Below are 15,665 nucleotides of genomic sequence, written 5' to 3'. Positions count from 1 at the left end.
GACTATGCCGCAATTTAATTCTTTTTACCCCAAAGGGTGTAGATTGAATAGCGGAATCGACAATATGATATCAAAAGGTGTATCTCACACGTACAGACCCAGACTAGGCCCCGATTACTATTTTTTGTACCCTAAAGGCAGGATGAGGAGTAGGAGGAGTTTGGAACAGGAGGCAAACTGAAGCACCCTGCAATCCTCGGCGGTGGAAGATGCGCCCTAAAAATTTGGAAGGTGTATCTCACATGTACCGATATAGTCTATGCCGCAATTTAATTCTTTTTACCCCAAAGGGTGTAGATTGAATAGCGGAATAGAAAATGTGATATCAAAAGGTGTATATGACACGTACAAACCCAGACTAGGCCCCGATTACAATTTTTTGTACCCTAAAGGCAGGATGAGGAGTAGGAGGAGTTCGGAACAGGCAGGAGGCAAACTGAAGCACCCTGCAATCCTCGGCGGTGTAAGATGCGCCCCAAAAATTCGGAAGGTGTATCTCACACGTACCGATACAGACTATGCCGCAATTTAATTATTTTTACCCCAAAGGGTGTAGATTGAATAGCGGAATAGAAAATATGATATCAAAAGGTGTATCTCACACGTACAGACCCAGACTAGGCCCCGATTACTATTTTTTGTACCCTAAAGGCAGGATGAGGATGAGGAGGAGTTCAGAACAGGAGGCAAACTGAAGCACCCTGCAATCCTCGGCGGTGGAAGATGCGCCCCAAAAATTTGGAAGGTGTATCTCACACGTACCGATACAGACTATGCCGCAATTTAATTATTTTTACCCCAAAGGGTGTAGATTGAATAGCGGAATAGAAAATATGATATAAAATTGGTGATTTTTCAATAGCACATGTGAACACAGCAGTGTCTTATGTTTTATGTCACAGTCAGCTCTGCAGCAGGCTATGAAGGGAAAAAAAAAAAAAATTCCCCTTTAAGTTTGTTATTTTTAAATAGATTAGTACAGACTATGCCACAATTTAATATGTTTTAACCCAAAAGGGTGTATATTGAATAGTGGAATAGAAAAAAGTGTATAAAATTTAAAATCACTCAATAGCACATGTGAACACAGCAGTGTCTTATGTCACGGTCAGTTCAGAGTCAGCAGCAAGCAGGCTATGAAGGGGGAAAAAAAAAATTCCCCTTTAACTTGTAGTAAAGTATAGCTGATGAACGCTGCTCACAACTGACTAATAAAAATAGATTTTTTTTTCTCCCCCCTCCTCCTCCTCCTCCTCAGTGGGCTCAAGTGAGGGCAAAAAGATTGTTCACTGCACCACCCCCACACAGCAAAATCGATGTAGACTGTCCCTGCCTAATCTCTCCAGCCTGTCCCTAAAATGCTCAAAAAGATCGTTCACTGCACCACCCCCCACACAGCAAAATCAATGTAGACTGTCCCTGCCTAATCTCTCCAGCCTGTCCCTAAAATGCTCAAAAGATTTTTCACTGCACCACCCCCCACACAGCAAAATTGATGTAGACTGTCCCTGCCTAATCTCTGCAGCCTGTCCCTAAAATGCTCAAATAACTTTCCCTGCCTACACTCCGACCCGTCCCTGCATTCTTTTCGGACACAATTTTTCACTGTCTGTCCCTAATCAGCAGCCAGCACGTATGATGTGTGCTCTCTCCCTAATACTACAGCAGAATGACACACCGCGCTGTGACTCGAACTTATAAAGACATAGGTCACATGATTCAGATGGCCAATCACAGCTACTAATACATTAGTAGGCATGGCTGGGATGGCTTAAGGCACACCAGTTAAACGCTTGTTGATTGGCTGTTGAAAGCCCGCCATTAAAAGCGCGCAATAACATACAAAACAGGAAATAAAATGACCGAACACGGATTTTAAACCCGAACATACAGTAAAGTTTTCGGGTCCGTGTTCAGGTAACAAAAATCCAATTATTCGGTACGAACCCGAATAATACAGTCCGTGTTCGCTCAACACTAGTTATTACCTATTGCCCTGGAATCTTTTAATTTCTTAGGTTTTTGATTTGAAGGTTCTTTTTTCTATGAGATGTGCCTTCATTTGGGGTGCTCCCTATCGTGTCAGTATTTTGAAACATTTGCAACATTCATACAATGGGTTTTGGAATAAGAATCGGGCTGTAAAGGGATAATCCATTATTTGAATGACTTCCTTTTTATTTGTTTTTCAGATTCTCCTCTTTGTTCTTTATTGTTACGTTTACTTTTGCTTATTACAAAATTTTTGGGCATTCCTATTGCATTGGAAAATACAGTTTCTCCTTCTCCAATTATTGAATTCTTAGGGATTAGTATTGCTACTGTATTGTTTCAGTATCAGCGTCCCCACGATAAAAATTTCTAGGCTTCAATCTTTAATATCCTTTTTTCTGCGTTGGGAAAAAGTATTATGAAAGGAACTTCAGTCTTTTTTTTAGGTTTACTTGCTTTTGGGTCACGGATCATGACGGTTGGCAGTATCTTTTCCAGAAGAATTCTGACCTTAAAGACGATTTGTTAGTTTGGTCACAGTTTCTTATCGACTGTAATGGTCGGTCTTTTTTCCAGGAGGACTTTGTTTTTTCTGCAGACATGGAGTTATACACTGATGCTGCTGGTTCTCTTGGTTTTGCAGCAGTCTGGCGCACTCACTGGTGCTGTGGTTTTTGGTCTCCTTGGGTGGCTATTAAAGCCACTAGTAACATAGTTTTATTTGCACTTTTTTTTCCATAACAGTGGCTTTCGAACTCTGGGCAGAATTTTCTGCTAATAAAAGGATAATTATTAATTTGGATAACAAGGGAGTGCTTTTCGCAATAAACTGTCTCTCTTTAATATTTGTTTTGGTTATCAAGCTTTTACGTTATTTTGTCTTGTTATGAAAGGATCCTGTTCCTTTAAAGCATGAATAACAGCACAGTGCTTGTGCTGTGTCATTTGGCCCCTTCTATCGCCTGCAATACCTGGCTGAGCCTTCCAGTTTCTGCCCTCCCCCTGTAAACTGACCATGGTGTATCATGGATGCTGAGCCCTGACACTGTGGTCAGTTTACGTGCCTCCCTCATCCGCAGCTCTCCTCTCTGTCTCCTGTGTCCTCCCCCCCCCTCCCCTCCCTGTCTGTACGCTCTGTGTGTGAGCCGCCCCTTTCTAACACTGTTCCGAGCAGTGCAAACATTACTGTTTCCAATCACTGCCAGCCCCTCTGCTAGGATAGCGTGGTATACACTGTATGCTGTTTTGTGATATTCATCGTCAGAGGGAGATCTCGGCCCCTCCCTCTGTAGTACATACTTCGGAGAAAGAACGATGGGCTGATCGGGGAGAAGGATTAAGGTATTTAGAAAAGTAATTTTACAAAATGGCATACGGTGTATACTACATGTTACCTTAGAAGAGGGTCTGGCAGTGATTGGGAGCACTGCCTTAGCAACCCCTTTAATTTAACTCCAGTTATATCTGCTATTTAGAATTCAATTGCTCCTAGAACATGGACCAATTATTCGGTTGCATGGAGGAGGCGACTTTTATTTAATGAATACATTGGTTTTTCTGGTTATTCTCCTACGGAACAACCCGTTTTGCCTTTTCTTTGTTCTCTCATTCAAGTGAAATTTTCATACAATCCTATTAACCACTTAAGCCCCGGAAGATTTTACCCCCATTCCGACCAGGGGGTATTTTGCGATTCGGCACTGCGTGACTTTAACAGACAATTGCGCGGTCGTGCAACGCTGTACCTAAACGAATTTGACGTCCTTTTTTTCCCACAATCAGAGCTTTCTTTTGGTGGTATTTGATCACCTGTGCGATTTTTTTGATCACGCGCTATAAACAAAAAAAGAGCGTCAATTTTGCAAAAATAACAATATTTTTCACATTTTTTTATATGAAATTCCCCCAAAAAAAAAAGTAAAAATCAAAATTTTTTAAAATTTTCGGCCAATTTGTTTTATGCTACATATGTTTGGTAAAAAAAAAATCGCAAAAAGCGTATTTTGATTGGTTTGCGCAAAAGTTATCGCGTTTACTAACAAAGGGAAAGATTGTCATTTTTGTTGTTTTTTTTTTTAACGCGGAATGGCGGCGATCTGCGATTTTTTTTGCGGTACTGCGACATTGCGGGGGACAGATCGGACCCTTGACTGACATTTGTGACACTTTTGGGGTTACCAGTGACATTTCTACAGTAATCAGTGCTATACATATGCACTGTTACTGTAAAAATACACTGGTTGTGAAGGGGTTAACTTTATTTGGGAGGGAGGGGCTGTGTGTATCCCTAGGGGCGTGCTTTCTACTGTGATTGGCTGTGGCTTGAGCTGTAAGGACACTGATCAACGGATCTACATACTAGATCCGTTTGATCAGTGTCTTTACAGCGAGGAGAATGACAGGCAGCTTGTTTACACAAGCTGCCTGACATTCTCCCTCTCCCCCGCCGATCGCCGAGTGACCGGCGGACATCGGGTCCGCTGGTCACACGCGCGGGGGGGGGGTCCGTGACCACGCGGGAGCGGGAGCGCGCCTCGGCGGGCGCGCGCTCGCTCCCTAGACCCTCACAAGCTAGTGACGTAGCCCTACGTCACTTTGCCTGTGAGGGGCTGACTGCCGACGTAGATCGGCGTTAGGCAGTCGGCAAGTGGTTAATAAGACTTTGGTAGGGATTTATTTTCTCCTTAAACTGTATCATTTGCTAGCTTTTTCTTGGTTCCTCTAAGCTCTTAAGGGATATAAGAGATTACCTTTTAAACCAGGTATGTGTAGACCCAGTTTCTTTAGACATTTTTAGAAAAATGTGTTTATCGACTTCTATTGTTTGCTGTTTCTGAATACAAAGCATTGTTATTTCATTCAGCCTTTGTTCCAATTTTCTTTGCTGCGTTTCGTATTTCCGAAATGGTTCCAAACAAACATAAAGGCGACTCAGGTTTGAGATATAATGAAGTTCTTCTTTCACAAAGTAATGTACAGATCTTCATAAGAAGATCAAAGATGGATCTAACCGTTAAAGGTCTTTGGCTCACTTTACTTGCTTGTGGCAACTCCATCATCTGCCCTTATGCAGTGATAGATATCTTTCTGCTAGGCTTTCCTGTTTAGGTAATTTCTTGGTTCATTTGAATGGCTCCCCCCTCACGAAATTTCAATTCTTGTGTCAAATTTTCTTCCCACTCATTTGACATTGGAGCTGCTAGATCATGCCTCTATGATGCTCTTATGAAGTTGGGGAGGTGGGAATTTCAAAGATTTAATCTTTATGTTCGTCCTAACTTATCTCTCTGATTATCTTAGGTCCCAAGCCTTACATGTGGATCATTGGGCATTCCTTTGTTCATTGGGCTCAAAAACAAGCATGCCAGCACTATTATACATCTAATTTGTCTTTACCTCCTGATTATTTTCATGTCCTTTGGCGTTCGTGATCTTCAAAGGACTAATCTCTTCTTTCCCCTTCCTAAGTTAGCTCAAATGTGGCCGTCTCTATCTATCTTGATAGTTCATTTCGGTGGAAATGACGTAGGTAGATGTAAAACATTGGATTTGATCTTTATGATCAAATGTGATTTGCATCGAATTAAACTCTCATTTCCAGGTACTTGGGTTATCTTTTCAGAAATGGTGCCTCGTCTCACTTGGGTATCTTCTTCGGAGGGAAAACCTCTTGAGAAGATTAGGAGACGTGTTAACCACTTTATTGTAAAATTCATGCCTTTGCTAGACAGTTTTTCTTTCAGTCCGATTTTGAAGCAGTTTTCCAGGTCTCTACAGACAACATGGCGTTCACTTGTCTGACATAGGCCTGGACATTTTTAATCTGGGTCTTCAAAATATCATTGAAATGGCCCCGGTGTTGGGGTAGGCTGTTTTTTGTTTGCAACAAAAATCGGCTGGTGGGGACCTGAATTGATTTATTTGATGTTGTTCACTCTAGTACCATGACTGAGCTATATATACTGTGTATATATATATTTTTAAGTTTAGAATTTTTGTTTGTTTATGTTTAAGAAGGCCTATTTCTGACACTTGATGTTTACATGTTAAAATCAGTATTTTATGCTAGAAAGTTACTTAAAACCTCCAAACATTCTATATTTTTTTTTTTAGCAGAGACCCTAGAGAATAAAATGGATTGTTGCAATACTTTGTCACACCGTATTTGCGCAGCGGTCTTACGAATGCAATTTTTTTTGGAAAAAATACAATTTTTTGAATAAAAAGATAGGGAAACAGTAAAGTTAGCCCAATTTTTTTCTACAATGTGAAAGATAATGTTACACCGAGTAAATAGATACCCAAGATGTCATGCTTCAAAATTGTGCACGCTCGAGGTGAACATTGGTACTTAAAAATCTCCATAGGCGACGCTTTAAAAATGTCTGCAGGTTACCATTTTAGAGTTACAGAGAAAGTCCAGGACTAGAAATGTTGCTCTCATTCTAACGATCGCGGCGATACCTCACATGTGTGGTTTACACACATGTGTGGTTACATAAGTGAGCGCGACTTGCGTATGCGTTCGCTTCTGTGCACGAGCTCGGAGGGACAGGGCACTTTAAAATTTTGTTTTTCTTATTTATTTTACCTTTTATTTTTTATTTTGACACTGTCCCATATAAAAAAAAAAAATGTTTGATCACTTTTATTCCCATTACAAGGAATGTAAATATCCCTTGTAATAGAAATAAGCAGTACAGGTCCTCTTTAATGTGAGATCGGGGGTCAAAAATACCTCAGATCTCACATCTATCCTTAAAAGCAAAAAAAAAAATAAAAAATGGGCCCTCGAAGGCCATTGGGAGGAAGCGACATATGATGTCGCTAAGGTCCTCCAAGACCATAGAGTCGAGTGGGGGCCATCCTGCCCCTCACTCGACTTCCTGCCTGGGACATGGATGGACTCCGGTAAGGGGCTAAAATGACTGGGAAGCAACAGAAGGGGGGGTGCACCTCTTCCGCTGCCCATAAAAGTGATCCCATAGGGGATTCCGCCACTGGGACCACTTTTATGTGAAAGAGGACTGCCCACCCTGTAAGAAAATATCGGGGTTATGGCAGCTATCTGCTGCTATAATCCTGGTATTTAACGTCTAACTACTGATGTAAAACTGGGGTGGGTGGTCCCGAAATGGTTAATAAAATGTAATTGCTAAAGTATATATAACAATAAAGAAACTGCGGCCATTTTGGTACTGTCAGGATTATTGGGGAGATTAAATAAAAGAAAAATGAAATTATATAAAGGCCATATATATTCAGTTCTATATAGAAATTTTGAGCAGCTTGGCATCCATTTTGTTAGAAGTGAATGAAAGTTCAAATGTTCTTTTAAACAAGATGTCTCTTACAGAGGGTCTTATGGGTTCAACAGAAAATTCTGTTTTCTTTAGTAATAAATAAGTAGTAAACTGACGTTCTTTTAGATAAGACTCAGTTAGCCTGACACCATACCAGATGCTAATAATGTTAGTGTTATAATCTTATCTGTGTGTAACAATGAACAATAGTTCAGTATATTCTGTAAGGCTCATTTAAAATAAGTTTTAAATAAATATTATAACTATGTGTGAGAAAATATTAGCAACCATATCATTATACATGTATAACACACGTACATGTTTAGGAATGCTTTGTATACTATATTTTGTTTCATATCATTGCTAAGTACTAATTTTACTTAAGTTGAGCTAATTACTTAATTTTTAAGTTATATTTATGTAAGGTCTTGTAAGTTTTTATAGTTGCCATAAATTCTCTATTCTGAATTATTTGACAGAGTTTTGGTAATTTAGAGCTCTTCACCAGCCTAAGGTCAAAGGGTTATCTGTGGGAAAATAATGTAATTATATTCTATATCCCGAATCTAATAGTAATACAACACTGCCCTCTGGTGATTGCTTAATTTTGGGTTCTAGTATTAAAAATTAGAAATTATATGCTTTGAGTGACATAGAAATTATATGATAATGAGATCCCCGCCCACACTTCAGGGGGCATAAAGTTTTAGTCAGCTAGAGAGAGGGGGAGAATTTAAGAGATCGTAAGAGGAGTAAGATACTTTTGGAAGAAAGCTCTGGGACACTGATGGTTGACATTTGATCCTGAAAGCCAGGGCAACGTGACATCCCATTCAACAGACTCTCCAGAGTTTGGTAAAGTATAAATTCTGTATTGCCCTATACATATAATCCTAATTGATCCATTCTCACACCTAATCTCTCAATCATCAAGATTTTAATTTAAATCATTCTAACTGCAGTATGATTGGTTTCATTCTTCTTATCTTGGGATTTGAAGCTAATTTTGGCTTTAGTAAATGGTTCAATTATGATGATATTCTTTGTAGTAGATTGACTAAATAGAATTTTTCTTTACCAAATATCTTTGGACTTTTAATAAGTCCCAGTACATGGTATAACAATTTATATCCATGTAACTTTATTTAAAATATTAGAATTATGAATATCTGTTGGATAAGAGAAGTCACGTGTCAAATCTGTCAAATTGGTTGCCATCTTTTATGTATTCCTGGTAGACTATTAATCATCTTCTAGAAGTCACTGGTTATGGTTAACTTATTTTTCTGCGATAATATTCTTTGATTTTATTCTCATATTATTTGTGTGATATATTTTATTGCATTTTATTCTAAACTTTGTGTTTATCACCAATTATATTTTTGACATTTTATTTTGCACTGAAGTATTTAATAAATATATATATATTTGCACAGAATTGTATCCTCCTTATCTTCAGTTTAGCGTCACTTAAAACGATCTTGCATTTTTATTGATTTATGGAAATAAGTTGAGAATCTCCTAACTTACAGATCTTTGCTTATTTACATAAATAGACACTGTTATATCAGAGCAGTATAAACATTCTGACATAATCAGTTCTTTGTAAGTTTGTTTATTTCTTCAGAGTGTCAATATTTTATTGAGTCAAGTGTGCAGCCTACATTCCCATGTCTTAGGATAGTGTACACAAAGTTGTTCCCTTCTGGAAGCTTTGTTCAGGGCTGTTGTATCTATCCTTTCTTCACTGCTGAGTCATTGACACAGAACGAGTATATGCATATTCATTGTCTCAACACCTAATATACACATACTTGTCTGGGTAAGTGGCTCACCAAGTAGTAAAAGAAAGACAACAACCTTTGAGTTTGCTAAAGAAAGTCAGAATTGATAGTTCCTGTATTCCTCTGTACCCATCTTTTTTTTCTTCTTTTAAACTGTAGCAGAATGAATCTTCCTAAACGCATATCTAGTAACTGATGGCCTATGCCAAACATTGCATTTTTTAAGTTATCTGTTTCCTATTATGCCATTCAAATTGTAATGCACTTTTAGAAGGGACATTCTATTTCCATATGTTAATGTTTGTTAGGCGCTTTGCTCTTTTATCATAAATTAACATTTTGTGAAGCTTTCTATGGACTGGTGGAAGAATATAATGAAACTAAACCTATACATAAAACTATAAGGAACTGATCTGAAGTTTAACCCACTTGATCATTTCTTTAAGTCTTTCGTTTTGCAGAATTATACTTTGCATTCTTTTACCACCATTAACTGGCCAACTAGCTACTAAAATAATTGCTATTGCTACTTATGAATATTTTTACCTTTTGTAAACCAGTGGTATCATCGTCGATGCTGTCAGGCAATATAATAATCATACTGAGTTCATTATCCACATATGGAAGCTCTAGAATACGACAGTTAATTTCTGGGACATAGTTGAAGGGAAACTTTTTCTTCTGATACATCATTTTTACTGTCTTCTGCTCATTCTAGAGGAAACAAATACAATATATAATAATGTTACTCATTAAAATACTAGGAACTAATTTTGAAGCAAATACAAATAATGATTTTAAAACCAGAAGTATATGAAAAAATGTGTGTTATCCAAAACATCAAAATTCATTACTCGCTTTATCATCCACTTCCCTCTAAAACACTGATACGACGCATTTGCACAGCCACTACTTGCCAGCTTCCCACGTATAACTAATTCTTATTGCCCTTAAGTAGTCTTGTATTGATGTCACCCCATGTAAACTGGTGAGGGGGGTTCTGCAAGATTATTTGATGAAGGGGGGTGAATGTAAAGTACATCTAAAGCCAAAACAGAAACCACCACATCTAGAGTGTGACTCAGACAAATGCATCTATTGATACTATGCAAGCGGATATGTGAAAAGGAAAATACATACAGTATATTAAGCTACTATTGTGGATATGTTTGTGACATACAGTATCTCACAAAAGTGAGAACACCTCTCACATTTTTGTAAATATTTTATTATATCTTTTTATGTGACAACACTGAAGAAATTATACTTTGCTACAATGTAAAGTAGTGAGTGTACAGCTTGTACAACAGTGTAAATTTGCTGTCTCCTCAAAATAACTAAACACACAGCCATTAATGTCTAAACCACTGGCAACAAAAGTGAGTACACCCCTAAGTGAAAATGTCTAAATTGAGCCCAATTGGCCATTTTCCATCCCCGGTGTCATGTGACTCGTTAGTGTTGCAAGGTCTCAGGTGTGAATGGGGAGCAGGTGTGTTAAATTTGGTATTATATCTCTCACTCTCTCATAATGATCACTGGAAGTTCAACATGGCACCTCATGGCAAAGAGCTCTCTGAGGATCTGAAAAAGAATTGTTGCTCTACATAAAGATGGCCTAGGCTATAAGAAGATTACCAAGACCCTGAAACTGAGCTGCAGTACAGTGGCCAAGATCATACATCAGTTTAACAGGACAGGTTCCACTCATAACAGGCCTTGCTATGGTCGAACAAAGAAATTGAGTGCACATGTTCAGCGTCATATCCAGAGGTTGTCTTTGGGATATAGACGTATGAGTGCTGCCAGCATTGCTGTAGAGGTTGAAGGGGTGGGGAAGTCAGCTTGTCAGTGCTCAGACCATACGCCGCACACTGCATCAAATTGGTCTGCATGGCTGTCGTCCAAGAAGGAAGCATCTTCTAAAGATGATGCACAAGAAGGCCCGCAAACAGTTTGATAGGGACAAGCAGACTAAGGACATGGATTACTGGAACCATGTCCTGTGGTCTGATGAGACCAAGATAAACTTATTTGGTTCAGATAGTGTCAAGTGTGTGTGGCGGCAACCAGTTGAGGAGTACAATGACAAGTGTGTCAAGCATGGTGGTGGGAGTGTCATGGTCCGGGGGCTGCATTGGTGCTACAGTTTATTGAGGGAACCATGAATGCCAACATGTACTGTGACACACTGAAGCAGAGTATGATCCACTCCCTCCAGGGACTGGGCTGCAGGGCAGTATTCCAACATGATAACGACCCCAAACCTCCACCTCAATGACGACCACTGCCTTGCTAAAGAAGCTGAGGTTAAAGGTGATGGACTCCTGACCTAAACCCTATTGAGCATCTGTGGGGCATCCTCAAACGGAAGGTGGAGGAGCGTAAGGTCTCGAACATCCACCAGCTCAGTGATGTTGTCATGGAGGAGTGGAGGAGGACTCCAGTGGCAACCTGTGAAGCTCTGGTGAACTCCATGCCCAAGAGGGTTAAGGCAGTGCTGGAAAATAATGGTGGCCACACAAAATATTGACACTTTGGGCCCAATTTGGACATTGTCACTTAGGGGTGTACTGACTTTTGTTGCCAGCGGTTTAGACATTAATGGCTGTGTGTTGAGTTATTTTGAGAGGACAGCAAATTTACACTTATACAAGCTGTACATTCACTACTTTACATTGTAGAGCAGTGCCATTTCTTCAGTGATGTCACATGAAAAGATGTATTAAAATATTTACAAAAATGTGAGGGGTGTACTTTCTTTTGTGAGATACTGTAGATATACAATATATATATATATATATACAGGTGCATCTCAAAAATTAGAATAGCATCAATAGAATAGCGTTACACACAGAGTGATTTATTATAGGCATTTCTTTCTTTTAATTTTGATGATAAGGGCTTACAGCTTGTGAAAACCCAACATTCAGTATCTCAGAAAATTTGATTACATAAGACCAATTAAAAAAATGATTTTTAATACAGAAATGTTGGCTTACTTAAAAATATGTCCATGTGCAGTATAGTATGCATAGTATTTATAGTATTTCAAACATATGCGTTACACACAGACAAATGTATGTCAAACATTTCTTTCTTTGAATTTTGATGAATATGGCTTACAGATAGTGAAAACCCAAGATTCAGAAAATTTGCATATTAAATAAGACCAATAAAAAAAGATTTTCTAATACAGAAATGTATGAAAAGTATGTCCATATACAGTATAGTATGCACGCAATACTTGTTCATGGCTCCTTTTGCATGAATTACTGCATCAATGCGGCTTGGCATGGGGACGATCAGCCTGTGGCACTGCTGAGGTGTTGTGGAAGCCCAGGCTGTTTTGATAGCGGTTATCAGCTCATCTGCATTCTTGGGTCTGGTGTCTCATCTTCCTCCTGACAATAACCCACAGATTCTCTATGGGATTTGGGTCAGGCAAGTTTTCTGGCCAATCAAGCACAGTGATACCACGATCATTAAACTAGGTATTGGTACTTTTGGCAGTATGGGCAGGTACCAAGTCCTGCTGGAAAATGAAATCAGCATCTCTATTAAGCTGGTCAGCAGAGGGAAGTATAAGTCGCTCTAGAATTTCCTGGTAGAGGGCTGCGCGGACTTTGGACTTGATGAAACACAGTGGACCAACACCAGAAGATGACTTGACTCCCCAAATCATCACAGACCGTGAAAAATGTAGCATTTTATTTGAAAATCCAAGGACCCAGAGTCTGGAGGAAGAATGGAGAGGCACAGAATCAAAGTTGCATGAGGTCCAGTGTGAAGTTTCCACAGTCAGTGATGATTTGGGGAGCCATGTAATCTACAGCACTTAATGCTTCTCTCTGCTGACAAGCTTTATGGAGATGCTGATTTCATTTTCCAGCAGCACTTTGCTTAATTGGCCAGCAAACTCACATGATTTAAACCCCATAGAGAATCTGTGGGGTATTGTGAAGAGGAAGATGACAGACACCAGACCCAACAATGCAGATGAGCTGAAAGCCACTATCAAAGCAACCTGGGCTTACATAACACCTCAGCAGTGCCACAGGCTAATCGCCTCCATGCCATGCCACATTAAAGCAGTAGTTCATGCAAAAAGGGCCCGTACCAAGTATTGAGTGCATACTATACTGTATATGGACATACTTTTCATACATTTCTCTATTAGAAAATCCTTTTTTTATTGGTCTTATGTAATATTCTAATTTTCTGAATCTTGGGTTTTCACTATCTGTAAGCCATATGCATCAATATTCAAAGAAAGAAATGCTTGCCATACATTACCCTGTGTGTATCGCATCTATAAAAAATATGATTTTTACTTTTTGAATTGAATTGAATTACTGAAATAAATGAACTTTTTGATATTCACATTTAATGAGATGCACCTGTATATGTGTGTGTGTGTACTGGTATATAAGAAATGAATTGATTCTAGTTACAATAAAAGTTATTTCATGAAAAAAAAAATTATAACATTTTCAGATATGCATATTTCTGACTTCCAAATATCCCAAAGGTTGTTTAGCAGTGTGTTTAAAAAAAAAAGTGACTTGTCATATGCCTTTTCTGTTTCAATAAACGAATTTACAAAAAAAAAAGTAAAAAACCAAATGCGCTCCCAACAAGGAAACTAATGAGACAGAGCCTCATGCCATTAGTTTTGATAAGGAACATAAAAATTATAAGGCAGCGCTAAATCCCCCCCAAAAAAGGAAAAATATAAATTTAAGGCAGCGCTAAATCCCCTCAATAAATGAAATAAATCCTATAGGTCATTAGCAATTCATGGGTTCCATACTACACATGTACATACAGTACATATACAATAAATACCTATGCTTAAAGTGCAACCAATGATAATAAGCAGTACACGTGTACATAACAAGCAGTACACATGTAAAAAAAAAAAAAATACAAAAATCAAATAAATCCAATGTATCAGGAACAAGTCATGCGTTTAGTGCAATGCATGTACAAACATGCAATATCAGCTGTGCATAAAGTGAATCCTATTGTAGTGAAAAACAATACACATATGCCAATATAGCTTAAAAATAGAAGAAAGTGAACATACATAGCAAAGTCCAAATTGTGCGTATATTAAAGTGACAAAAAAAAGTCAACCACTTCTGTGAAAATAAAAATCCAGCTGAAAAGAGAATTCCAAGCAGTCCTTATGGGGGTTACCCCAACATTGTGACCCCCGATTACAGAGTGGTCACGACAAGCCTGTTTGTATTTGCCATCCAGTGCAACTCCTCCTTGGCATATCAGATGTTGAAACCCCGGCTCACAGTTATAGCCACCGTATATGGATAAGAAAAAAAACATGCCCACAATAGCTTGAATCCATACAACATTTTATTGGTAAAACTGTGAAAAGAAATCTTAAGCGCTTCCAAAAGTTCAAGCCAACAGTTGTTCTGGACGGCTTCAACATGCATGTCGGCTTTACCGACCAGAACCGCTGTTGGCTTGAATTTTGAGAAGGGCTTATAGCAAAGGTACACTGCATCTGAGCACTACTTTATAAAAAAAAAAAAAAAAACCCTATAATTTATGTCTGTGGCCACCTTGAGTCAGGGCAGGTGATTCATGTAGCATTTACTTTATGGTCCATCTGCCCTTAGCTCAGGCATGCAAACGGGAGATGTGCTTTGCTGGGAAAACCCCTCCTTCCCTCCTGAAGCCTATTGGGATGTATGACATAATTTGCCTGGACTTAAAAACCAGGAAGTAACTAAAGAAATGTAAAGAAAAAACCAGGAAGTAACTGAAGAAATGTAAAGTAAAAAAAAACAGGAAGTAACTGAAGAAATGTAAAGAAAAAAACAGGAAGTAACTGAAGAAATGTAAAGAAAAAAACAGGAAGTAACTGAAGAAATGTAAAGAAAAAAGTTTTATAATATACCTTCCTATCTATTTACTAATGCTAGCGGCATAAGGATTAAATATAGTCAATGTTGATTGAGAGAGTGAAGTTCCATTTATTTAAACATGTTTTTCTAGTCCATATACAGTGTATTTCCGCCTTAAATAGCCTTTGAAACCTAACAGGGGAGTTAAAGTGGTTGTAAAGTCAGAGTAGAATTACTGGCAGCCCCTCTGTTATACCAAGGTATACTACACAGTGTAAATGTTTGTTTCAAATTATGCAACTAAATACCTTCTTTCAGATCGCCTCTGTGCAGTTACGTGACCTCCCACCGCTCTCCTCCACTGATCTAAGGGCTACAGTAAGATTCTCCTCTGATTTCAGCCAGGAGGTCATGTGACCACTGTGCTGTCTGCTCAGCCCCTCCCGCTGTAGCCCTTAGATTTGAGGAGAGCAGCGGGAGGTCACGTGACTGCAAAGAGGCAATCTGAAAGAAGGTATTTAGTGGGATCATTTTAAACAAACATTTACACTGTGTAGTATACCGTGGTATAACAGAGTGGCTGGCAGTAATCCTACTCTGACTTTGCTGGCAGCTACTGATAGCGGCAGGAGGGGAGGGACAGGGCAGAGAAGAGATCGCTCACACATAGGAGCGAACAGGCAGGGAGGGAGGAATGGGGATAGAGAGGATAG

At 38.9% G+C, this 15,665-nt stretch overlaps 1 protein-coding gene across 1 annotated transcript in view; it reads right to left on the bottom strand.

Annotated features, from left to right (window-relative positions):
• The window catches only part of LOC309556501 (uncharacterized protein), a 147,318-nt gene that overhangs the window by 16,285 nt on the left and 115,368 nt on the right, over positions 1–15,665 (bottom strand). The window contains exon 13 of the mRNA XM_082258951.1: positions 9,626–9,793. Coding sequence (XP_082115077.1) covers positions 9,626–9,793 — 168 coding nt within the window. The remainder of the gene's footprint in view (positions 1–9,625; positions 9,794–15,665) is intronic.

The sequence above is a fragment of the Pelophylax lessonae genome (genome assembly GCF_965119305.1).
Source record: "Pelophylax lessonae genome assembly, chromosome: 5".
Lineage (NCBI taxonomy): Eukaryota > Metazoa > Chordata > Amphibia > Anura > Ranidae > Pelophylax > Pelophylax lessonae.
Note: the sequence above shows the minus strand (reverse complement) of the source record. Positions and strands in the feature narration are given on the sequence as shown.